The 27,921-nt window shown below is 32.8% G+C and overlaps 1 protein-coding gene across 3 annotated transcripts; it reads right to left on the bottom strand.

Annotated features, from left to right (window-relative positions):
• Positions 1–1,572: 1,572 nt before the first annotated feature.
• Positions 1,573–27,646, bottom strand: LOC106715936 (G-protein-signaling modulator 2). 3 transcript variants are annotated; one of them, XM_014509336.2, is made up of 10 exons: positions 27,434–27,646; positions 17,456–17,685; positions 15,993–16,271; positions 14,558–14,797; positions 11,724–11,988; positions 8,462–8,701; positions 7,842–7,948; positions 3,468–3,663; positions 2,944–3,180; positions 1,573–1,919 (listed from the first exon to the last, which is right to left on the bottom strand). In XM_014509336.2, the coding sequence occupies exons 1-10, from the start codon at positions 27,476–27,478 to the stop codon at positions 1,872–1,874; spliced, it is 1,887 nt and encodes a 628-aa protein (XP_014364822.2). In that variant the 5' UTR covers positions 27,479–27,646; the 3' UTR covers positions 1,573–1,871. The 3 variants fall into 3 exon arrangements, with proteins under 3 accessions (XP_014364822.2, XP_014364823.2, XP_014364821.2); XM_014509337.2 differs by having other exon boundaries at positions 3,088–3,180; positions 7,842–8,059; XM_014509335.2 differs by having other exon boundaries at positions 7,842–8,059.
• Positions 27,647–27,921: the final 275 nt, after the last annotated feature.

The following is a 27,921-nucleotide window of genomic DNA, read 5'->3' on the forward strand; positions in this document are numbered from 1 at the left end:
TTTTTAATTATTTATTCTATTATTTTTATTATATTATTAGTTACTTGTTGTTATTTTGATTTGATATTATTATTTTGGTATTTTAACTATAATTTTACAATTTTAAATATGTCATTCTATAATTCTTTATATACCTAACATCAGTTACCATGAACTTGAAAAATGTCAAGAATTAAACCAACCTCAAGTTTTGAAAATATCTTTACTTTCAAATAGTTGGTATTTGATATTAATTATGGACGTATTACAACTAATAGTTATTTCATTTTAATAGTAATTTGTTCTAAAAAGTGGTTTTGCATTAATTTGCAATGTTATTGAGTAATACATCGTATATATTTTATTTACAAATTATCTCGTCATTTCAAGTCCATGCATATCCATCAATAATATCTCTCCAAATCACTCCTAGTACGCTTTTTAAAACAATATCATACAATTATACATTTAAAATATATTTAATTATTAAAAACTAATCAAATATGCACCTTTATATGCTGCTGAGTGTACAATCCCAAGTTTGTGTTTAAACCAATTGAAACTTCGACATTAATAAAATTTTTCTAATTAATTTTGTTAGCAAGATTTCATATATATTTATATCAATATCAGCCTTAAAATAAACACTTAAAAACTAATCTTATAAATTATATATATTAGTAAAAGAATAAAAATAAATAAAATATGTTAAGTTATAAAATCATATCCGTTTTAAAAATATAAATTCAAGTAATACAAGTCTTTTTGATTCACACAGTCGTATTTTATTGTGCGTAAATAGATTAATGAATTGAAATATTGATTTTAAAAAAAATATCATAATTGTACATAACCAATATATCAAAGAAAATATGTTTAACGAATTTGACTAGTTTAAATGGTATAGTAACACAAAATAGAAAAACAACACATTTTTTTTATTTTCATGGCGGGATAATTAAAATCAAAATAGAAACTTTTTAAGGTGGGTTATTGGATTCGATGGAAATTCGCTCATTAACTGTGTATTTTCAACCTTAGTAACAAATGCATAAATCAATGATTTTCCAAAAAAAATAACGAGAGACGCCAATAATGTTGTTAAACATGTGTTACAACAGTGGAAATGCGTAATAAGTTGATTGAAATATAAAACACTCAATGCAATGTCAAACTGATGTCGACTTGATGATTTACTCTTATTGGTCAAAATGTTAAATAGTTATTGTATTGACCTTATTAATGTTTAGTTAATTAATTAATTAAAAAAATCAAGATAAATCCTTTTTAGACTCAATCTATCAGATGGTAAAACCGGCATACATTTAGGACATTATGAAATGATAAATAATGCATCAAATATTCTATTTAAATGCTTGATACAACAAACATATTATCAAATCATCGCTTGAGTTATGAAGATTTCCAATAGTTTTCTTATCGCATATTATCGATATAAATATCAAGCCGATGTATCAAATAATATATTCGTTAATCGTGGGATCAAAGCGCGGAATGTTTTCAGATATGAACATACACCGTAGGTTTCCACTGCGGTACAAAACATTTTATTATCTCACTTTAAAAGATAATGTTTTATACAGATGTTAGTCAGTGAAAACTTACAGTTACATTGAGTAATTTTTTATATTACTTCGCTACAACTTGATGTTTATCGAACGATTAGTTCTTATTTCGTTCGCTTATGTATTGCGAAATAAACATTTCCATTTTTGGCATCAGATGTTGATAATTTTATATCCAAGGATAGCATTAAAGCGGGGTACTACAGGATGTTCCCGCATTGAGCCTGGCTTGTGCAAGAACCCTACTTGGTTTATCTAACTCTATGAAGCTTGTAGCAAGGCTCTGCGGGTAGTAAACATTACTGTTTACTTCTTCGAACCGGAATCGCCCTTGGTACGGTTGTTCACCGGTATCTGAAATAGTATAACAAATTATAAATAATACTTTGTTGTTAGTTTTTAAAAAGAAATCACACAGTAAGTTTTTGATAAACATATAAGCTTAAGATGTAAGTTTTAAAAATATTCGCAAACTTTCAGACTTCAGAAAGTAAGGCAAAGTTGGAAATTCTCAAGTACTTAAAAACTTTGTAGACAGTTATTTGTTATATTGAAATAGTATAAGTAAGATTATATATGTTTTCTTTAATACGTTATATATGAATTTGATTTAAAACTGAAAATAACATGATTAGAATAGTTTTAGCACTGCCTTCATCACTTGTACAAAAACTATGCCATGGCATCACAAAAGATACATCTCAAAAGGAAGTACTTCATGTGGAGGCCTAATTTAAAACCTCTTTCCTTTCCAACCCTTTTCTTATAAGGAAGGGATTGGAAGCATGGATTTGACGGAAGAGACGCATAAGGAGAAATATCTGTGCTTCCTCTCCTCTGTTCATATTAAAGGTAGGCAACGTATCTACACTTGCGGATGTTAACAATATATTTTAGTACCATGGCAGAATAAGTCAAGAAGTAATGCTTCGTACTTGTAAAAAAAATTCGCAACTTTCTAATAGAGAAGTAAAAAATTAACATATATAACTTCATACAGAAAATATGTTCGCAATTTGCTTTCAGCAGTACAAAGCTTGTAACAAACAAAATATTAAACGCAATTAGTTGTACATATTTTAAATATAAACAATGTTAAGTAAGTAAGACTAGCTGTACCTCGCTTTGCGATATTTTTTATTCTTTCTATTCGTCAAGACTAGTTAATGTTAATTAAACTACAACATACCTTGATAATGCGTACACAATTTTTCAAATCCGATTACTAAATTCCTAGGTTAGCGCGTCAAAAAAACTTTAGAACATCACCATATAAATATAGATGAAATATAAAAAATAGGTTAGTACATTTGTTAGTAATAAATTTATGAATAAATTAGTGTTAGTACAAATGTACAAACATATTTATTTGATTTACCGAAGCACGCTGGTCCTCCATACGACCAGATTGTGCGCGTATGATCAAGGAGAAAAAGTCCTCATCAGGGACAGTCTTGGCTTTTTCGGACTTCGCGTCGGCCGTTGCCTCCGGAACGGCCTCGGGCTTTGCCTCTGGCTTTACCTCGGGCTTCGGCTCGGCCGCGGCTTGCTGCTCCGGCTCTGGGTCCGGCTGGCGGCGCGGCAGCTCAGTTCTCTGGTCCTCGAGACGAGAGCCCTACAACAAAAAGGCTATTAGAAGTCGTGTTTGTGCGAAAACACATCAAGGAATAATAGTCATAGTTACATTGTTTTTAATTCACCAAGCTGTTTTTTTTTTGCAGCGTCACAAATTTTCCTTTTTATTTTCCTATTTGTTTGTACCTTTTGAATGTTAGGTCTAGATTATTTATAAAAAGATACAAATAACATTTGCCTTGTTTAGTCGATGGCAAGTGATTTCTGTTCATTTTCTTTCTCTTCAGTGATTTCTCTTCTTTGTTAATAATCAAGTTTAGTTTTTACCTGGAAGCGAGCGATCATTTCGAGGAAATCGTCCTCGGGCTTCGTGCTGGTGGTCTGCTGGGGGCGCAGGCCCGGCAGCGAGGCGCCCTTGTTCTCCTTGGGCGGGGTCTTCGGCAAGGGGCGAAGCTCCGCACGCTGGGAGTCCATTCTCTCCGACTGCATGTCCGTTATCAACGCGAACAACTCCTCGTCGGGGCTGTGGAGATACATTTTGTAATATTTAGTATCTAAAGTTTACATCTGAAATAGCCTTAAAGATGCCACACTTGCGGTACGACGCAATTTGTTATGAGCATTTATGATGCCGTAAAATATTATGCGTCACTCCCATGCCACCCGATGTTTTAACGCACTATGTGGCAACTCTTCTTCTTAGTGTATACATACATACACACATATTTTACCGATATGTTCCGTAGCATTCTGCCTGAAAATTGTTCTACATCATGATAAAAGTTGCCTGGATGCAGAAAAAAATTATATCAGAAAAATTTAGTGTCGTACTTCATTAATCAGACAACATTTCGAGTCAGAAATTATTAAAAAATCGTATTGTGGCGTATTTACATCTGTTATACAAATGAATAAGCTGCAACTCACTAATTCTTAGATAAAGAGCTCACTAGAAACCATCGAACTAAAATTAAAGGACATATTTCATAAATTGGACAAAAGGACATTGGGATAACGTTTGAAAAATAGTGTTTATTGAAAAGTGAGCGTCGTTGAAACCGTTGCTATAGTCAGAACAGCTGATGGACGCTTGCGCTGTAGCTAGCCAGGGATAGGGACGTAGCAAGCACCGCACGTTACCGCCCGACTCACAAACGTTCTCTTCGTTTTTGGACTTTTTGGTGACATTTAAAATGTCTGAAAAAGATTTTTTCATAAGGCTGGCAGCCATACAAAAGATTTAAAAAAATGAACCAAGCTGCTATGAGACAGGTCGGGTAAATTTTTTGACATTTTTGAAAATGCGCTTCGGCCACATGTGACGCGCAAAATGTCTGAAAACAAATTATTTCGTAATAAAATGACGAAACCTATGTACATTTTTATTATCAGACATATTGTGATAAAACCGTTTGCCTATTTTTTTAACGTAGCAGAAATGCCCCCCCCCCCCCCATAAAACTGCCACGTTTCTAGCCGGTACTGCCCACTTAGCCGGGTTCAGATTCATCTACTCTAACGGTATTATACAGTTTTGGACGTAAAACGATGAGACATGGTTTTGGTCGTGAGCTCTCGTATAGGCTAAGTTTTCGATCCCTACGCACTTTTAACATTTTTAACCGAATTCGAATTGAGGTTCTCAATTCGTCTGTATGTTTTTTAAATAACAAAAACATTTTGACGAATACATCAGCAATATACATCTTTATGAATAAAATTGACGATAATAGAAATAGATTCATGACTTGTATATTATAAGATAGATAACATATATCGGGCGAACTATATTTTTATATTTATTTGAATGCTAAGCGAATTCGGAAATAAATAAAATATTCTACATGATTATCTATGGTTATTCAACGATACATTGTTAACACTTTTTTATTTCCTAAATATTAAAAAAAAAATACGCATGTAAAAATTACTTGTAAAAAAAACCTATAATAAATTAAATATACAGACGGTATTTCTTGGTCCTGCAGAGATCTCATATCTGTTCGCACTGTAACACTGTGAACTAAACAATGAGTGCTTTTGATCGGCGCTGCTTCAAAACAGCAAAGGATTTTGATACGGAACAACGCGTCGACACCGTGTACGCTTTGACACAAAGGCTTGTCCACAACAGATGTACGTTACAAACGTGAAAAAAAAATTAACACGTTTATGAAATTGAAAATTTTAGAGCACTGAAATATTCCATGAAATAAAATTATTTATAGGAAATAATATGCCTAACTAAACCAATCTATATTCTTAACTATAGGCAAAGTGCACTTTACGTTAAAATTTCTAATTTTTTTTACAAACACAATTTTGGTAATATTTTAGCGTAGCACAAAACCTCAACATGTGCAGAGCGACTTCATTGGTGAAAACCGTTTCAAACTTCATGAATTAATAACGTTCAAATGGTCGCGACGAGGACTTTAAACGTGTACAAAGATATAGGTTCAAGTATCGATTAAATACGTTTTATAATTTACTAGCTTTTACCCGCGACTCCGTCCGCGCGGAGTAAAAAATAGAAAACGGGGTAAAAATTATCCTATGTCCTTTTCCTGGTTCTAAGCTACCTGCCCACCAATTTTCAGTCAAATCGATTCAGCCGTTCTTGAGTTATAAATGGTGTAACTAACACAACTTTCTTTTATATTTTACTAGCTTTTACCCGCGACTCCGTCCGCGCGGAGTAAAAAATAGAAAACGGGGTAAAAATTATCCTATGTCCTTTTCCTGGTTCTAAGCTACCTGCCCACCAATTTTCAGTCAAATCGATTCAGCCGTTCTTGAGTTATAAATGGTGTAACTAACACAACTTTCTTTTATATAATACTAGCTTTTACCCGCGACTCCGTCCGCGCGGAATAAAAAAAAAAGAAAAGAAAACGGGGTAAAAATTATCCTATGTCCTATTCCTGGTTCTAAGCTACCTGCCCACCAATTTTCAGTCAAATCGATTCAGCCGTTCTTGAGTTATAAATGGTGTAACTAACACAACTTTCTTTTATATATATAGATAGATTTAAAGCACTGCGTTGCACACATTCATTGACAAAGTACGTAATGTGATGTTTAATTTCTTATATAAACTAAAAGTTTAACTTTTAATATTTAAAAATTTCATACAAAACCAAAAATCAACTCTCGTTTCAATTAATTAAATCTTCAATTTTTATTTCCTCACCATAATTATCAAGTTAATTAAACATCGTAATAAGATATAAAATTGCTTTTGTATATTACCTAATATTGGCAAGATGTACGAGTATTGAACCATAAATTATTAAGCCAAATTCTGTCAATCAAACCATTCAATCAACTAGTAACATGCAATGTACGAAGTCGAATATTCCGATTCCCAATATCTGTTTGTAACATGAAAATTAATTTCCCTGCAGCGCAGCACTCAAAGCTTTGTACAATTAGCAAACGTAATAACTTGTTGAACATTGAATATACACTGAGAGACTCATCAGATATCCCATCAATAAAATTGCTTCAAAGTTATTAATTTTGTTCAAATATTTGCTGCATGCCCGGTTATAGGAAATTTCCAGCTTATTAGAGTTTGCCAATTAAATTATTCCGATATAAATTCTCAGTTACTACGACTTTTATTTGAGTTCTTGATAAATTAATTTAAGGCAGAAAATATTTTTTTTATTCGGCACAGAGTAACTCAAACTCAAAACACAAGCAAGTAACATAGTTTATATTAATTTGTGTATTTTTCAAAGTGATCGAAGCGAGGTTGTTTTTTGGTAGAGAATACAGTTGTTTTCAGTTTTCAGTTGAAACACAGTGTCGTGAGTTGTGTAGTTGGAAACCTTTCTGTGCTCGAATATAAATCTCGAGTGTTGACGTCTACGTCACGATAGCGATATCGCACCAGTCACGCGCACCTTATAACCGATAATCCCGAGTTCCCACTGTCGAATAACTTGTATAAAATATTTTGCTATCTCAGTTTATTTAAGGGGTTTGAGAGGGATGACCATATTGTCTTTGTGTGAGTGCTGTATTGGAAAACTATGGTAATATTGACGCAAACCCACTTGTTCTCAGACTGTATCAAGGTTAACAATGGCTCATTATAATTTGAATATTATAGTTGTTTTAACTTTATTTTTTATTTTTAAATAACTATATTTTTAGCCGACCGACTTCAAAAAGAAGGAGGTTATCAATTCGACTGTATTTTTTTTTTTATTTGTGTTACCGCGATTAACCGCCCCTGGTGGTCCGATTTTGATAAAAATTATTTTAATCGAAAGGAAGTGCTAAATAATTACGCACAACTATAAAATACTAAAATCTCTATTTGACGGTTTGTATTTACATGTAATGGGATCATAGAAATAGCACACTTTGAATTTTTTATAAATAAAATATTTTAACAAGTATATAGTGTTACTTGCATAAATATAACTAGCACGAATTAATGTATTGAAAGATTAAACTTACTAAGATGTATTTAACGAGCGAATGAATGAGCAGCACGAAACCAGCTATTGCCGATCTTATATTCATTCATTATTAAACCACCTAGGTATAGGTAACTGGATCTGCATAGACGTTGAAATAATGTTGTTATTATGTAGCGAACTTGGGAAAAAACATGCAATGTAACGGCTTATATATTTCAGTCATTGACTGAGCTTTAGTGGGTATGCGAAGTCTACTTAAGCTTACCTTAAGTTCTTGTCACCGCTGCTGGCCGACCGCATTAACTTCTTGACCCTCTGGTTCAGCGCAGCTCGCTGCCCGTCCATGCGCTGCGACTGGCACCGGCTCACCATCTCGAAGAACGACTCCGAAGGATTATCCTCAGAACCTGCCTGCGCTACCTTAGACTTCCTGGACCCCTCATCCCCTTTTTCTTCATCATTTTTCTTTGTATCAGGAGTCAGCTAAATTTTGATATTAACTTTGACTTTGTATCCCCCAAGAAATACTGTCACTAACTTCCTAACACAGGACAATGGAGTTATCATACCACTACGATATAATCTCATATCTGTACCACGTTTGTATTTTACGACTATAAAATATAAGTGAGTTTTAACTAGTATATTCCTAGGGGATAAGGATTAATTAATATAAAACAGAAAAAAAAAACAAAAAAAACTGCAAAAAAAATTAATAAAAGTGCTTAAATTATAGACAAAGCATGTAAAAAATACGAAAACACAAGGGTAAAGTTATAAAAAAAACTTTACTAAAATCAACAAAATAAACACAATGGAGTTTTGAAAGTAAAAAAAAAATTGATTAGAGATACCAGGGGTATTTATAAATGATATGATAGTCACCTGGATCAATGCCAGTTGCTCCATGCTCTGACGTCGCACGCGCAGAGCGTTGAAGATGCCCATCTTGCCTTGTGACTCCTTCGGCGTAGCAGGAGCCGGCGCAGCGGTAGCAACAGCTCCTGCGGCTGCAGCCACTTCGCCCCCCTTCTCCGTCTCCGGGCTCTCTTCGGGCATGCCCAGCACCTTCTTCAGATCACCAACGTTCATCTGTGCGGTGGCCATTCCCAGAATATCACCCAACTATGGACAGAAAATAAATTACCATTGCAGAGTTTCGCATAATAAAATTGTATCAGATCGTTATTAACAGACATGTTTTTCCTTTAGTTACCAAAGATTCTGGTTAATTTCAAACACAGAACAATGGCTTCTTGTCTAAATTTAGTCTCACTTTTAATGTCTTCTTATTTAAAATATTATTTGCATTACATGATTGGAAACATTTTTAAAAATCTATCTGGTGCGGAGTTATATCGAAGTCGGAAAATCCGCCTTTCACTGAAGACAAAGTAAATTGTTGATACTTTGTCGAAAGTTGCTTTGTATAGTTGAAAATGATACTCAAATAAAATGTAAATTCAACTTTAAACTTACAATAACCATTAACCCGATCCCCAAATATAATTTCTAGACTGAACACGTCTTCCAGAGGGCGATCCAGAAAGTGAAGTGAACGGCTTTAAAACAACCGTCACAAATCAAAGCAAACTGTTGTCATTATCTCGTCAAAATATTAACGTAAAAAGTTAAAGTTCCCTTAACTCAATAGTCTTGGCAATTTTCTAAAATGTCAACTATCCGTAGTTTGCATAAAGATAGTAGCAGTGCATGAAATGTTGGAGCAATTTAATATGTACACCTCAACTGCCTATAATGTACTCAAACGATTTACTTATTCTACGTCAGACGATGAATTCTGAAATGGTTGAAATTACCCCGGCTAAAGGAAAATATTTATAAATTATGAATGCACTAGCTGTCGCCCGCGACTCGCGGCGCGGAGTTAAAAAAAACTTAACAAGTATGTGTTTTTCTAGACTATGTTTTACATCTGAGCCAAATTTTATCACTCGTTCCGGTAATCCTTTCTAACTAACATCCATCCATCAATCTTAACTTTCACATTTCACAAATTAGTAAGATTATATATAGTTATTATACGGAAGAATATTGGAATAAATTTAGAAAACATTCTTAAACAGTACGTGGTATATAATATAGAATTAGTTTTTCTTTGCCGCTTGTTCCCCCTGACATTATAGGCAGAGCGTTTATCAGTCCCGCATTTAATTTAAATTTAAACTCACTGTTCCCTTTCTCATAAATTATTTTGTTAATGTTACTCGTTTGTGAGATGAGAAATAGTCTAAGTTCTGTCAAATCTACCGATCAAATAAAAAGTCAAACAAAAATAGAATTTATTCGTACAACGATATTATCAATCATTAAAATGATTGCAACTTACAATTTATTGCTGTATTTTTCGGTTAAAACAACAAAAAAAATAGGCCGCGATCACGAATAGTGCTTCAACTCGAGGCAACGCATTAAAAATTCATGTTTCTAGACGTCGTCCATTTCAATTTAGACTGTTTTTTCTTTTAAATCAACAATGTCTTTTGTTATTTAGAAAGCTCCATTTTGCTGGAATCGTTTTCCAAATTGATAAATATGACGTAAATAGAAGCAATTTCGCGGTATACAAATTGGAAATCCCATTGCTCACAAATAAACCAACAGAAGGTATGAAATGAATGCAAAGTGCATTGAAATGGCGTAACCTAAATACTCGTAGTAAACTAAATGAGGTCAATTATCAAAAATATTTAAAGCACTTCGAAATCTCATTAATAGCAAATTTCTGTGCAAACAGCTATTTTATAGGAAATCGCAGTTGAACAGATCTCAATGCTCTCATTAAATAGATAATTAATAGAAACTTAAGTTTCTTAAATTAATAAATGTACTTAAGATTTTCTAGTATAATGTAAAAAAATATTATTGCCTATTTTTTTAAGTAAAACATATCAAAATATTCACAAGGTCGACTAGATTGTTTCATCTGAGCATTTTAAAATGTGTAGTAACTAAATTTCATTGGGCCAAATGTAAAAGAGGCTTAATCACAATTTTAATATCTCAATATTGCTAATATGAATATAAATGTTTGGATGTATGTATGGATGTTTTTTTGAAGGTATCTCCACAACGGTTCAACAGATCTCGCTGAAATTTGTCATAGATATAGAACATAGTCTGGAAGAACACATAGACTACTCAGTATTTTTTATTTCGCGCGAACGAAGTCGCCAGCAGAAGCTAGTATAAATTATAAAGTATTGCAATTAATTGGCGTTAGTTTACTTAAAACAGATTTCCAGATTTTTTGGGCGGTTCTAAGCATTTTTAGCCGACTTCAAAAAGAAGGAGGTTATCAATTCGACTGTATTTTTTCTTATGTGTGTTACCGCGAAACTCCGCCCCTGGTGGTCCGATTTTGATAAAAATTATTTTAATAAAATGTCCTGTATAAACCAGGCTACTTAATGACTCATATTTATAGATCTATAATCGACTCGCTGATATCGCTCCCGGAGTTCGCCATCAACATCAAAGGGTCCATTAGCTTAAAAACCCTGATAACCAATATAATTATTAAGTCTATCAAAAACAATTTATAATATAAAGTAAAAAGCTTGATATTTTTATCAATGACGATAATCTCATTTAAAATACGAAAATTGCAAAAAGATAAATCTAATTAAATTACAAATGCGAGATTTAATCGTGATTCCATTGCCTAAATACGGGTACAAAAACATATTATCGTCCCTCTAGCTCTAACTAAAAGCAACAGAGGAAAATATGTTTTAGTTGTTTTGGCAGTGAAAATTCCCTGTAACACAACTTGTTTTCTTAATGATTGATTTTCGTCTTGCATTTGTGGTGAATGGAAACAGTGATACACGAAAAGCACAAAAGCAGCAAGCAATTCCATGCACGCCTAAATCTTAAAACATTTATATACCGTTAAAATTATTTCAATCTATTAATTTTGTGATGACCCGATTTTCCAACGCGTGAATATTATTTTAAAACGAGTACTGTTCTGAAAACACACGCATTAGTTGACATTAGCAAATTTAAAGTAGTACATACCTGTAATGTTAGTGGCATTTCTTCCCGAAACCAATGATAGCATAGTAACGTGATAATGTTAGTTTGAATGATTTAGCCAAACCGATAAACCCTTATTACAAACCTCTTTGGATATATTATAATGTTCCTTAGCGTAATACAAAGCTTTTTCGTGATTCCCAAGTGCGGCGTGGGCATTGCCCAAGGACCAACAAGCCCTGCCTTCGCCCACTCTGTCTTGTAGTTTTCTAGCAGCGGCAAGATGGCGAGCATGGTAACCTTCTGCTATTCGGTACTCGCGTAGCAATGTGTAAGTATTGCCCAATGAGTAACAAGCCTGTGCCTCCACAGCAGCATCACCGAGCTCCTCGGCCAAAGCCAAGGTACGCCTGTTGAACAATGTAAATAAATTAAAGCATATTACACTAAGCTAAAAAATCACAAAGCAGAGGCTAGTTATTATATTTCTGAAGGAATAAACACATGTACCTACATAAGTAGAAGAATATGGATTGATTTACAATTGACATTGTATTTTACTTATCTATCATGACCTGTGTCACAAAATTTATGCCAGCGCTTCACATTGGAAATGATTTGAGCCCAAGCTTGGTCACACATTCGCTGCAATGCCTTTTCTTTTGCGCGTGCGCCCCCTTCACACCCTTTGTCTTTGTATGTGTACGAATAAGTGGTTGACAATAGCTTTTAGATACAAAATTAGTTTACATCCAATACCTTACCAAGACAGCCCAATACGAATCTATACTTGTGTTAGAACCAAACGATAACTTCTGTAATATGATGCGCCAGCATTCTGTAGTAAACAACGCGTAGCGAAAATAGAACATGACAAAACTTATTTTATTCAACAAAGATTTATTTTTAATTCGCAAAAATCAATAAAAACAAATTCAAATAAATAGAAATATGTATAAAAAATGTTTTGTCACTTGGCAGTATAAAATTCCTATTATCAGAACAAGCAAAGCGAGTATCCCGAATATTGTGCAATTTTTTTGTACACTTTACTAAGAATCTATTACTGGTTTAGTTTAGGCCATAGGTAGAGTTATTTAAATTTATTAATTCTGTTCTCAACGTCATTTGTTCGAAAATTATATAACAAATAAGATATATGTTTGTCTGTATGGCATTCTGGCAATCGATTGGATGAACTCTGGCTGATAAAGGTATCTTGTATGTGTATAACTGTTTCTACGAACGCTATCAGATAGTGAAAAAATTCTGTTCTAAAACCAAATCGTAAAAGCTTCGTGAGTCTTCTTAAAGCTTTTTACTAATTTATTTAAATAATTATTTAATTTCTGATTTACGAACAGTTGATACTTAATAAAAAGTACCTAAGAAAAAAACATTTTAAAATTGTAAATTATGAATGTTTTGTATTCAAAATCCACCTGAAGGAAAATATCGAAAATCAATTATACTTTGCCATCAAAAGGCAAAGACTTCTAAAAGTTTTAGTAGTTTGTCGAGTGCTCTGTATAATGGTACCTTGTCAACCATATCAAATAACAATTTTACATCAATAAATATCAATTAGCAAGCTAACGCCAAGTTTTCCTAACTATACTGTACAACAATTACTCATGCTGTAGAGCTAAATAGAGTCATTTTAACAATTATGTCGTAACGAGCGTCGAGTATGAAAAATTGGACAAAGTTCAGAAAGACACACAGCATAAATTTGAAAGTAATTTGTGATGCACAAAAACGTTTGCGAAGCAATAAAAGGTCAATCTACTTCTTCTCACTTTCCTTCTTTTTTTCTAAATTATAATTTTGTTGTTTGTACTCGTAAATGTGTAGCAGTGGCCACTCACATATTTAATCATTTACCGTAGGTTTCTGAGACCAATTTCCCCGTTTAAAACATATTGTCATCTGCTTTGTCAAATATAATAACAGGGATGACGATATTTTTTATGCAAAGATTTTGGTCTTAGAAACCAACGGTTCCGTTTGCTCATATCTAACATAAATTAGACTTAAAGTACATAGGTCATTTCTTATCGCTGGCAATATGATATAAGAAATATTGCATAAAATACAATTTCAATAAATTTCGCAGTTAAATTAACATACATTAATCAGTAATTAATTTAATGAAACATAATTGTACGGTGTTATAGCCAGGTAACAAAATCTGTTGCCTGCAGGATCTGCCGGCAAAATGCTAAGACTTCACAGAAGATACACATGTATTAGGGATTTTGTGTGCTGACTAATGAGTTGCTGGAGGCATCAATTTAGTCCTCGTCATCCCGTTCATTTCAGAGGAGAAACAAAGGGATTTTTCGGAGAAGAAGATGAATGGTAGAAGAAATTATAATTTTTGCCATGCATCCCCTCCTCCTTTCTTCAAAAGAAGGCTACACTGCAACTTTTTAGCTAGTTGCATATATCTATGAATACACACGTGGTCGCAAGAAGCAGTACAAAATAAGGACAATATTTTAAAAAAATTGCATTGAGTTAAAGTACACACGAAAGCATTGTTAAATTAAAATTATCGCAGTAGCAAAGTACGAAATAAAATTCATCAAACGTAAGGATTAAACTGCCTGATACTGAGTCTGGATGAATTAGAAAATATTACTGTTCGTAATATCAACAAAACTATGATAATATTTTTATCATACGATAGGAAATTCTTTTTTAAAATATAATTTCAGCGCACAATAAATATTCTTATATAAAATCATCTTATATAATATCAAAGGTTAGAGTGTGACGATTAAACTATAATTCAATTAACATAATAAGGAATAACAAATATACGTGAAAGCAATTTTCGGGTGTATGTATGATAAACATTTGGCACGTTTCGAATAAGAGTATTCTTACGCCTGATGTGCCAATTCAAGAGCCGAGGTTACAGTAATTTCAGTCTTCGTTTTGTTTTCTACGTAATTAAATTAAAATTACACTTACTTATAATGCTCCGCTGCATTCTCGAATTGTCCCAGGAATATGTGTGAATTGCCCAGGTTGCTGTTAGCCCGGCGCTCAGCCGCCTTGTCGCCGACTTCTCTCGCTATAGTTAGCCTCTCTGTGTGGTATCGGATGGCGCGAGTGAAATCGCCCAGTAAATAACACGTGTTGCCGAGATTTCCGCAAGCGCGACCCATCGCTTGTCTATCTCCTAAACTACGCATTAGATCGAGATTTTCTCTGCAACAAAAATTATATAAGGCTCTACAAAATATTCGCGTAAAAAATTACGCGCAGACGGAGTTGCGGGCAAAAGCTAGTGTATAATATTTCATCGCATTAACTTAGTTTACGTTACTCTAAGAGCACTCTAGAAAAAAATAATAATATGAGAATGGTTTTACATTTCCTTTATGAAGTAAGAAATTCAATAACTCAAGAATGAAACCCAGTGACTCAAGAAGAGCTGAACATTTTTATTATTTGAATTATGCGACGCTTCGGAAATCAAGTATAATGGTATTCAATTTCCGTTTGTGTCTCAATGAAACGTTTCCGAGAAGAGATGTCAACTGTTACTTTTAACTTCAAACAATTATTCACGACCGAATTTTTGATAGTAAACTTATTCAATAGTGAAATATTTGGTAGTACAGTAAATCTGTACAACCAAATATTCTCAGATATACAGATATTCTAAAACCTTTTTTTTATTTCATTAATCTTGGTTATATTTTTTTATTCTTGGAATTTATCAACCTTTTGGTCACGGTTATTTATAAACCTTTTAAGATAATTGATCACCACGGCTTTTGTCTGATTGAATTTGAATATTAAGTGATTATGGAAATAGCAGCATTCTATTTGTAGCAGTAATGGATCAGCTCTAAATTTGTTTATGCAGAGACAATTTACCACTGAAATATGACTGCGACATCACGAAAAGCAATATCAAATTACTATTCACCTAAAATACAATAAGCTAAATTAATTAAAACAATATATGTATGTTTTACTTTATTACCGAAAGTATAAATATCATATTTTTAACAGCACTATATTAAAAAGTTTACCACGAAAATATTAAAAACAGAATTCGCCGAATTTACTTTGAACATACATCATAAAACATGTTCGGGGGAACTGTGTAAATTTTAATCAATTTCAGCTCAAACAACTCAAAGGCAGATTTCAAATTTATAAATTTTACTTGGAAATGATGGAAAAACATTTTACAATTTTACGTTAACAAGGCGAATACTTTAATTAACTCAATTTTAATTGAAATGAATAATACTTCATGTGCCTAAAATGAAAATTTTCTTTGTTGCTCTAAGAGTAATCTATTTTAATTATTTTTATATAACACTAGTTCATATTGAAGATCTTGTAAGTTAAAAAATGTATCGTAAAAATAAATCAAATAAGTACTTACTCGTAGTATGTGACTGCTTGCATGAGGCATTCCCGTACCTCCTGCGGGAAGTGTCCTGGATCATTCTGTCCGACGCGGCCAAGATGTTTACCTTGAGCGTGGTACACGTTACCCAAATTATAAAGAGCCCGCCCCTCACTAAGCTTGTCACCCAAAGACCGGGATATTTCTAAATGACGCTTACAACATTGTATCGCCTCAGGAAATTTTCCCATAACTTTCAAAGTATTGCCTAAATTACCTGACGCTTTCGCTTCACCTAGTTTGTCATTTATCGTTCTGTAAATGAAAATTTCATAAGTAGTAGAACACGTAGATTTATCATAATTATATGAGAATATTCCTAAATATAAAAATTTTGATGTTATATTTGGTATGCAAGGAACTAAAACAATCTTAGTAAGTTGAAGAGCGCCAACGAAAACGACGGTAAAATGTATCTTTTAACAGTATAATAAATAACAACGGGCACTCTAAAAACAGATAAAAATTCAAAAAGGCCGAATAAAAAACAATTTTAGAGCGCATCTTACTGTGAAAAAGTCCAGAATTAAATTAGAAAATAGACTTCTAAAACACACTTTCATATCTAAACATTTCATAAAGGCTTTCGAAATACTACAATTCTTGCCTTTGTCTACTATTCAAGGTAAGTTATAGCTATTCAAATGATAGCTGGCAGAGAACACTGGTCTTCTTTTTTTTACATGGATTGTCAATATAAATGTTTGCCATCGAATTAGATTTCGTTAAAGTTTAAATAACTAATTGGTATCTAAAGTTGAGCGTAGATCGATAGCTAGAGAGGAATTGTGCTACTCTAGTCATAGGACATTAGTTCATGAGATGCTTCAAAAATTCTAATAACCTTCATAAATGAGTATTTTCAAAGTTCTATGCACAATGGATTATTATTATAATAATTTATTATACATTAATATTTAATTGAATTGAATTAATTAATGTGAGATAATCAACGGCTATAAAGTAATTATGAGATTTAATTATTTACAAAATATTCAATAAATTTAACGATCTATACACATTTATACCAATTTATTCATGTATTATTTTGTTATATTATTCGTAGCACTTGAAAAACATTTCCAATAAATACGTTGTTGACTTCATTTTCTGATGAAATGTGAAACGATTCCCGAAGGACGAAGAGGTTTATTAAAAGCAAAGGAAAGGTGCTTCTAAGAAAATTAAATGAAGAGGTATACTCTACGATAACAAGTAACAAGAAGTTACAAAAATAAAAACATCATTATAAAAAATATTTATATATAAATCTTTCACAAATTCTTAGTAAAAAGAGTCCTTAAACGAAAGTTTTCATTTCCAAAAATATATTACTTTTTGTCCCTATTTACAAAGAGAAAAACCGGGATGGCTATATGTTTCTGTATATGTATTTCGACAGTGGAAACACACATTTAGTTTCCGTTAATTATAATTACCTAGCTAAAGTAAGATCGTGTTTGTGAAACTGCATCGCTTTGTTATAATCGCCTAAGTAAAAATAGGCATTGCCGAGTTGGCTGTATATAGCGCTTAGGGTACGCAGGTCGTCCGTGCCCGCTCGGATGGCAGCCTGGAAGAAAGCGACGCCTGCGCGGCAGTCTCCCGCCTTGCAAAGTCTCTCCCCTTCCAGTGCCAACTCCAGACACATTGAACCTCCATCGCAACTCTGCAATTATACATATTGATAACGACTAAAAAGAGTGATAAAAGTTTAAACTATTAATTATATACCATTTAATTTCTGAAATAACACTAGTTTTTACCTGAATTTACTGACCCACTCAGAAAAGTTAAGTAAATCGGTAAGCTGTAAGTCTACACTAGGATGACCACCCACTAGTGTAGATTTAGTAAAGGAAATATAAATTTAGTTGCTTCCTTAGCGACTTAACGAATCTGATTCTGCGACAGATTAATACACAGTAGGAAACTTCAAACATATTCAATATTAATACATAAACACATTACCATGTTCACAACTGTTGCAGCAAGGATCACAACTCCATTACAACTTATATTGAATGGAACTTTCATCCTAAGCAACCGTAGCATTGAGCACATTTCCAGAACGGCTTTAATAAAATCGTTGCCTGCGAACTATGGAAAATATCGTAGAAATACGACTTTACACAGTTTATTTAGATGATAATTATAATATCGCTTTAAATTCACCGTAAAGTAATTACTGCACACCAAAATTACAAATTTATTGAAAAATAAAACATTTATTACAAATAATAAAGCACACATATATTGTATTATATGCCTACCTTTTACTAAAACATTGATTCAATTGTCAGACATCACAAACATTTCATTAATAGGAGAATATTTTTTATTACGGGCCCAAATTAAAATATTTATTTTTATCGAATAACTGAAATAATTTAATTATCTAGCAAAAAATTACTGCGAGTCACGGGATTGAATTGTTTTCTTCTTAAAACCTAATTAAAATATTCCTCCATTTAATTATACTCCAAGCATAGCCTTTTCAAATTAGTGTCGATAAAAGCCACGTCGTTTTAATGATTTTTGACTTTGAGGATTTTTCAAAGCACCGTTTTTAATTGGAAGTAGATTGTACCGGCGCGGCGGAATATTGAGGACGAAATTTTTATTCAAACTCATCAAAAAACAGATCGCAAAAATTCGATGTAACATACGTGTTACAGCACCTTGTAGCGCTAATAGCCCATTGGCTAAGGGTACGGATTACCGATCTGGTAGTCGCGGGTTTGAATCGGGTTATTCGACTATTTTTATTAACCATATCCTAGTATAATATTCGAACTTATTTACAATGATTACAAGAAATATAAATAAATAAATTATTATATAAAATTGACAACATTTTAAATAGAAACTAGATAATTTTATATTCTACGGCGTACTTATAAAGTTAAAATAATGAAAAGTTGAGTTAACATGATAGGTAAGACTAGAACTAATTATTTTTGTAAAGTAATTGTGTTATACTTACGAGCGATTAAAGTTTTCTTCTTTCACTAACTTTGCCGTACAAATAACAATATATAAACTATTTAAAAAAATTATAGTTTATGGTGTATTTTTTTAATAAACTTTTCATTGCCGTATAATTAAATGAAATAAAAAGCCATAAAATATAAAACTCGGTAAAATATTTCAGATAATCGAAAAAGTAAAATCCCAATATTAATTATTTAATTATTACAATAAACGGATTTTTTTTTAAATATTTGGACCCGTAATTTAAAATAACTCGTATTAAATACATTCAATTTTGTTCCAAGAATACGTGCGACAGAAAAAATTACATGTAAAAACAATGCAGACATTTATTAAAACTACTGTGACATGTGAATTAATTAATATGGTGTTTTGAAAATTTGCTGTGAAACTAATAGAAATCAAAGTTACCGGTTAAGAGATGTGGTCGATTCGCGTTTGCAGCTAAAGAGCGGAGCGTCCGGACACTCGCAAATGCAACGTAGCTACTGGGGTGAATTCCAATTCGGCCTGCACCAGCCCCGCCACTCACACAAATGCACCTTACATACTAACATCACGTCTGCCTATACGTGTTAACCATTTCAAATAATAAACTACATACTAATAAAATAATACGTTCAAATAACTATGATTCGTTCTATAACATCTCGATATTTCTTTAATTATGGCCAGTCCAAAATTATTATCAAAAATAATTAACTTGTTTTATATTTGAAATAAGGCAGTGTAACTATTTATCAATTATAAAGTTATTTAGTGATTTATCTATACCTGTAAATTAAAAAAATCGATGTTGGTTTATTTGATACCCATGCCTTTGTAGTCACTGAACAAATTTTGATTGACGCCAGAGAAAGATAAAAAATAAAATGATCTGTCTTTCGTTGCGATGAAACTATTTGCATTATTACATTAGTTTGATTATTTAAACCACGGCGGTTCAGCGAGTAAAAAATAAATCATCTAATAATGAAATCTAATCATTTGCTAAATAACGTTACGCTCGTAACCTTCTACCGCCTACGCCTAGAGAGCGTCGGTGGCTCAGGGGTGAAGCACTTGACTTGTAATCTGATGGTCCTGGGTTCGAACCCCGGCATGTACAAATGAGTTTTACGATTTTCGTTTTAAGTATGTACATTTATCCGACGTTCTTACGATAAAGGAAAACTTCGTAATGCAACCTGCACATATATATGAGTGAAGTCAACTGAATGTTCACGAACTGATACTTATATAAAAAGTCAAGAGATAAAAATGCGAACAAGATATATTTTATATCAAAAAAGTACAAGATGTAAAGCAAAAAGTCAAAACGAAAATATACCAAAAAGAAGATTTTAAAAATGTTTCATCAACCAACCCGCACTGGGCCAGTGTCGTTGACTATGGCCTAGTCACCCCTGACTTAGGGTAGGTTCTGAGACCCTCAGGCGGAACGTATCGCTGATGATGAATGAATGAATGAACCTACTGCCGCTACAGACGTTCAGTTTAACTTTTAAGCCAATAAATAGATTTTTAAAATTGAAATGATGCTTTTATAATAATTCGCATAGCAAAAAAGATGTTCTATATTTAAATTATAAAAATATCACTTTATTAAAATGTTATGATTTACCCCTTCTACCTTATCTTATACCACACGTTTAGGAAAAGGTCGTAAGAATCTGAGTGGCCAGCACTATGTCCTAGCATATAATCATGACATATCTTTTTTTTGAATACTTTAAATATATATATATTCGATCAGTATAATTTTGAGCCGAAATTCGTTGATTCGTTGGTGGGGAAATTTAATTAAATTATCAATTTTGAGCCGTCATGTCGCCCTCTCGTATATAACTCCTGGTTTCAACGTTGTCAAAATTTCATACTTGTTTACGTCAACGAAATATTCTGTCGGAACGAACGCATTAAGCGTCCGAATCCATTAGCGATTCCCAATAAAGCTATTAATTTGGAACTCGACAATATTTTATAGGATTTAATTTAAGTAATAAAGCGACTGGTTTTTTTTGTTATCCTCCTCAGCTCATATATTACGTACAAATATCAAGAGTAATAATCTTACTAATATTTAAAGTTTAGATGGATGGATGGATGTTTGAAGGTCAGAAAGAACACGTAGGCTACTTATTTAGTTTTTTTTTTATTCCGCGCGGTCAGTGTCGCGGGTGGCAGCTAGTAGTATATATAGGTTTAGCGTAATATTATAAAAAATTATTGCCATTAACTAAGCTTAAAACTAAAATTGTTGATAATTATCCGCATCACTTTAAAAACTCTTTCATTTCGTGATTGCATTCATCGTGAATGAAATAAAAACAAACAAATAATTTAACGCCCACAGTGAGTGACAGTGTCCGTAGGGGACGTCGTACTCGCGAATCTAGTCTAGATTGATGATCGGCGATACATTGAAGAAGTGGAGACATCCTTTAACTCGATATAAATTATTATTTGGCTTTGTTTGAGTCTTGCCACTACTGATCCGAAAGATATATGTCAACGTTGAACTGAGAATTGTGTCCTTAGATAGTGTTTCTAACAAATTAATTTAATAACATAGTGTCCTATCCAAGTAGGGTTGGCGACACGCAGGCGGCCGGCCGTAAAAACTAAAGGCAAAACTTTAAGGTTTATAAAACCTTGTGTGCCGACCCTACGTGAGTGGGAATAGGCCGGGGAGATGATGAACATCTTAGTGATATTATGTTTGATTTCTTTTTTTCTGACTTTGATATGTCAACAAAAAATCAAAAAAAAAATATCTGAATCGTGAAAAATGTGACTCTAAAATGTTATAAACAAAATAATGTATCAAAACATATTGTCGTCTCAGTTTTCAAAGCGAATGAAAGGGATGACAATATTTGTAACGACTGTTGAAAACCACAGTTGGGAAAAGAAATACCATTACAATTTTCGATTAAAATAGCCTCTGTCTGTGACGTTCGTAACAATTCTCTTTTTGTGAGTCGTCACTGCGATCGGGCGGTAAATTGATTTCATGGAACGTTTTGTTAAAACAAAACTGCCCCGTGTAGGGGACGACAAGACCGTCTGCTGAAATTTGTCGAATATTTTTCATTAACATGTCCACTTTGGTGAAGACATATGTCGATCAGTTTTAGGTCACGTCACCGGAAGTGGGGCGCGCGTAATTGAAAAAGCAAGGTCTGAAGTGTACACTACGACCTACATTCACGTGAGAACACTAACTTTATTACTACGCCCTGTTATTAGATTTGAGATGCACTTCCCATTTCAAGGATTCTACGTAGGTACCTATACTGAGCATGTCTTATGCATCAGCTCCAAGGGCAATGAAGAAAGATCAATGTCTATTTAACAAAATTATCTTATATGGTAAGTTAATGGACTAAATGGAATTTACTTAAGTTCGTGTGAAGAGCACGATATTAATGTACAAACTGATGACAAGATTCAATTACGATTTGATCCACTTTAGTGAATATGTGATAAGTGAAATTAATCGGACAATAAAACGCATGAATGATTCATAAGATTTTGTAATCAATATGGCACAAGTACTTTGTGCTTGATACTTAATTTATAAAATACTAGCAGTCGCCTGCTACTCCGTCCCCGCGGTATTAGAAAAAACTTAGTAAGTAGCCTATGTGTTCTTGCAGACTATGTTCTACATCTGTGCCATATTTCATCAAGATCCGTTGATTCAAAGTTTCGCATTTATACTAGATCCGCCCAAACTAGTATGGACTATTCGGATAAAAAAATAAAAATGTACATAAAGTGCTACAGTAGTATTTTAATTAGTTTATAAGAGATATCACTCTTTATAATAAAAACGAATCAAAGAAAATTAATAAATTACCAATTTATATTTACAATTTTAATTAAAAAAAAAATAATTAAAAGGGTATAAATGGTGGTAGCGAAGTCCTCACAACATTAGCGACACAACAAAGTAGAGAGTACAAAGCACAAATCCAATTAGCCAGCCAACTCATGACATGCTCGCCGGAGCAAATTAACAGACAACACAATTTGTAGTTTATCTGAATACGATGCTGCATATATTGTTTCAATGCTCGTATTTCAAGTTACACTCCGTCGTGTTTGCAAAGTAAAGATGTTCCGAATAGTCAAAACAACGTATCGATTTCAGATGCGAAAAGGATAGGAAGGAGAAGTGGAGGTAACGAGGACTAGCATTTATAGGCAAAGGGAACATTTTCTTGTACATCCCTCCCCTGTACATTAAATGCAACGCAACGTAATTTTAACTTCCATTATCATATGAGAATATCAGGAAATCGTCTGTCCGATGTACTACAGAAACATCGATAATGTCTTCTTAACTGTAGTTCGAGTCTTTACAGTAACGTACACATGAAGAAAATGAAGTAGGTCCTAGAAATTTAATCATGAAGAAATCCTTATATATAGGTACGTATGTCATTGTACGAGAAAGCTTCTTGAAAATTGGTATAATGAAAGACGTGAATAAGAAGCCGTAGCCTCGTCGCATGTGGACGAAATTAAATTAACAATAACGTGAGTTTCCACTGTTGTTATACCTGAACATGTACAATTTTATTTAAAGATCTATATATATAAAAGAAAGTCGTGTTAGTTACACTATTTATAACTCAAGAAGCTTATAGCTTAGAACCAGGAAACGGACATAGGATAATTTTTACCCCGTTTTCTATTTTTTTTTATTCCGCGCGGACGGAGTCGCGGGAAAAAGCTAGTTTAATATAAATATAAAATTTCTCATATAAATTAAAAACCTAACTCAAGATATAACACACACCTAAATAAAGAAAAAATTAATATTAGATATATATTTTATTCAAGATGTTTTCTTTATTGGTTCATCTAAATGTAAGGAGCTATACTCATTATAAATTATTTTCGATGCTTCGGTATAATTTATTGCTGGGAAATGACTATACGTATTATCATTACTACGTGGGTGAAGTATCTAGTACAGGTAATTGACACTTGCCTAAGGGGCAACATAAAAATATCTTTTCATAAATAAATTCATACTTTTAATTTTTCTGCTAAGCATCTAATTAACACACAACTAATAAGGCACTTATAATTCTTTATTTATTTGTATCTCGATACTTAAAAAAATAACGTTATATATTATTAACAGTTGGATGTATAGAGGACTAGCTGTTGCCCGGGATTCCATTCGCGCGGAATTAAAAAAAAGGTAATAAGTAGCCTATGTATTCTTCCAGACTATGTTCTACATCTGTGCCAAATGTCATCAAGATATGTTGTGCCGTTCCGGAGATACCTTCAAACAAACATCTATCCATCCATACAAACGTTAGCATTAATTAGTAATATTTAAGCTGCACGACTATATAAGTAGCTTGTCAACTAAATAAAGTCAGAAATAAGCTGATTTCGTTTATTGAATATTTTTTAATTTTTTCATATACTCATTCAAAGGTAGTATAACTTATTACACCTATCACATATTATCACTCATTCACTATCCATTGACGTTAACGAAGTTACAAATCTGTCAAGACGCGAGATTAGACGTCACGCGATCGCAAATACATTCGCCCTAAAGAAGGATCCCAACAGCTCCGAATTAGTATCTTATAGTCGAATTATAATTAATTAATTTGTAATATTGTCTCATGAAAGTTTAAACAATTTCACTCATCAGTTACTTCCAACATCTTTAATATGGATACTGCTTGATATTTTAAAAATGATTTAGTTTTAATAATGTTGAAGGTCAACTTAATCTCGCTTTATTAATAAATACTGATAAGTTCACACAGCAATATTATTTTAGCTTTACTCAAATGTTTACTTATTCAATAGATTAAGTAATGCCAGTAACTATTGAACCTCGCTTCTTTGCATTTTAACTTTCCATTAATTCAAAGATATACTTGTTGAACAAGAAGTAAGATGTTTTACTAAATTCTTACCAGATTTCTTTTTAATATGATCTTTGCACAAACCAATAATATCAACCTGGTAGCTTTAATTGTTTAATTATAAACTAGGTCCACATTCCCTTCATAAATAGAAACAAATCATAACTTCTACTTTTGTTTTTTTTTTCAAAAGGAGGGGGCAAATAAGCGGCAGGAGCTCCAATAATTAGAGCAAATGTAGATATTTAGATGATTTGCTTCTTTGTGTATAATTTTTTTAATTAGGATAAATTCATAAATACAAAGTATCGACATCAACCTGTCCTTATCCCTATGTAGGGTCGGCACAGTATGTACTACTCCTCCATACATCTCTTTCAGTTGTCATATCTGAATTTACCCCCTTCTTATCCTTTTTCACACAACTTATCCATACTTTATTTGGTCTTCCTCTACCTTTAGAGCCTCTCCTCTACATCTACCTACCTACCTACCTCTACCTCTACATTCAATCTCAATCAAATACAAAGTATCGACATGATAAACAAATGTGTGATTGTCATCTTTACCTCATCATCCTAGAAAAATGTGTGAATTTATTTAGTACAACGGCAGGTTTTTACTCCATTTCTCTAATAGTCCAATCTTTACACAAACTTTCGGAACATAAAAAATAAAATAAGATTAACTGTTGGTAAAAGTTATGACTGGTAATGTGAGAATTAAGATTAAACGAGAGTAACATTAAAAAGAAACACAGAGCTGATACGTAATACCAATCAAATAAACAACTAGTATAAAGTTACATCATACATACGAATGTAATATACTAACTCATATGTAACATTATGTATTAAATAACACAAGTAGTTATTACATAAATGGAATGTAAAAAGTATATTGTTATTAAATTAATTTAGTTACTTTAAAATAGCAAATACAATATGTTTTGAGTATAAAGAAATGGACTTGGCAAACCACTTGTACTAAAAACTGCCACTTACTGCATTGATGTAAACTTTTATTTAACAGACGGCAATGATTGTCAGATTATGTAATTTTTAAATCAAAGTCTTTTTATAAGTACCTAGTAATAATTTAACACAACTACTGAAAGAAATTCCTAAAACAAATGCTGCATACTTACAGTGAGTCTGTAACTGTTGTAAGTCTTGATTTGAAAAACCTCCTCTCTCTAAAAACCAGACCACTTACTCTCTTCGAAAATAACTAAGACAAGTATGTTTTGATTTTTTTTTTTTTTTTTATAAGAGAAGGGGGCAAACGAGCAGCGGGAACACCAAGGTGTTCATCGACACCCATGGACATCTGCAATACCAGAGGAATCGCAGATGCGTTGCCGGCCTTTGAGAAGGTGATATGCTCGCTTCTTGAAGGACCCTAAGTCGTAGCGGTTTGGAAATACCGCCGAGGACAGACCATTCCACAACACGATACAATTATTAGAGCGGTGTAATCACAGATAACTATGATACGGAACTTATTTCTATAGCATAGACTAATGATTATTTATTAAAATTTTAGAATAATAGACTCAATCAGACTTTCATAACTACAGTCCTTCATTTCAATAATAGTGAATGTGCATCACGGTGATGCATAAATGATTAGCATCATGTAATAACAATATTTTTAAAGAATAGCATCACAGGACTGCTACTGGAATAGCATTGAAGGAAAAGAGTTAAATCTCTATGAGATCCTTAAAATGTGGTCAAATGGGTGGACATATGCAAACCAGACACCTGGCACCCCAGAGGTTTAGATGTAATTCTAGCATGTATGTCCAGCTTCTTCCGCAGGAACAAATCTCTTGTTTATGTACTTGCTAGCTATAAGCACTCTTTTTATCTATTAAAAAAGCTACCCTCTCAATAAAACTATATCCTAGTAATGTTAGTGTATATCTTTATTGAACCAATATATTATATAATATAATTAATAATGTCCTTATATATTAATATCCCCAATTAAAACTTAAATAATAACAAATAATGATAATAAACATTTAAACTAATTAATGCAAAACATTTTTCCCTCTAAAAAGTCTCTTTACCACTAAAACTCTTTAAAAAAAGCCGATTTTTCCATATGCGTGGTATTTTTTTTTCGAGTAATAAGTTAGGTTTAAAGTCTCGAACGCATAACTGTTTCGTCTGTTCAAAACACGGCTTCATTATAAAGATAACATCGAGATGTAGGGTTCAATTAATAATAAAGACGCAAGAGATAAAGGAGTCGAGAGTTTGTAAATAGGTTGGCGCGTAATTTAGGTACGCTACGTAGTGACAACTGCACTCAGACACAGGCAAACAAGTTGCTACTTCCGTATTAGGACCCAAAGGTGACTCATGCTACGTCGCTTATATCATACTAGTATGAGCTGTGAACATGGTTATGATAAATATCGTACATGTTTATTAACTTTTAAACAGTTGCAAATCTTATAAACTTGTTACTCATAACTTAAATATGTTATTATATTCTTACCTGGGTATCTGTAGATAAATTCTCGGCACTGGCACTCACAGACATTCTATACAGTTAATTATATAATGACACAAACAAACAGAAAATTAAAATGTGTACTTTAGTTTATTCTCATAATTTTGTTTACGTAGAGTGCGTTGGGCGCAGGGCGTTTACGAACGGTTAAGTTTACAGTTGACACCAGTTGACACCTGCACACAGTTGTCTTTTACTTTCAGTGTTGCAAGTAATTAGCTCAACTGTCTTTTCCTTTTGGTGTTGCAAGTGTTCAGCTCAGTTACCATATATTTAATCAAAAAAAGCTACTGTTGGATAATTTTGTAATTTTCGTTAGATATTATATTTTCCATATCAATTAAATAAATGATTGTGTAGTAACATTTTCATATCTTATTTTAATCGAACTTAGACAAGAAATATAGATAATATTTATTTTCTTATGAACAGCACACTTATTGCTTTGCCTTTACACCTTTAAATCGAAACTG

The sequence above is a fragment of the Papilio machaon genome, chromosome Z (genome assembly GCF_912999745.1).
Source record: "Papilio machaon chromosome Z, ilPapMach1.1, whole genome shotgun sequence".
Classification (NCBI taxonomy): domain Eukaryota; kingdom Metazoa; phylum Arthropoda; class Insecta; order Lepidoptera; family Papilionidae; genus Papilio; species Papilio machaon.

Coding starts and splice junctions, on each gene's coding strand:
- LOC106715936 (XM_014509335.2), bottom strand. CDS start 27,478: ATGTCTGTGAGTGCCAGTGCCGAGAATTTATCTACAGATACCCAG. Junction 11,989..14,557: donor AATGCAGCGGAGCATTATAA/GTAAGTGTAATT, acceptor ATTGTTCAACAG/GCGTACCTTGGCTTTGGCCG. Junction 1,920..2,943: donor TGGAGGACCAGCGTGCTTCG/GTAAATCAAATA, acceptor ATACTATTTCAG/ATACCGGTGAACAACCGTAC.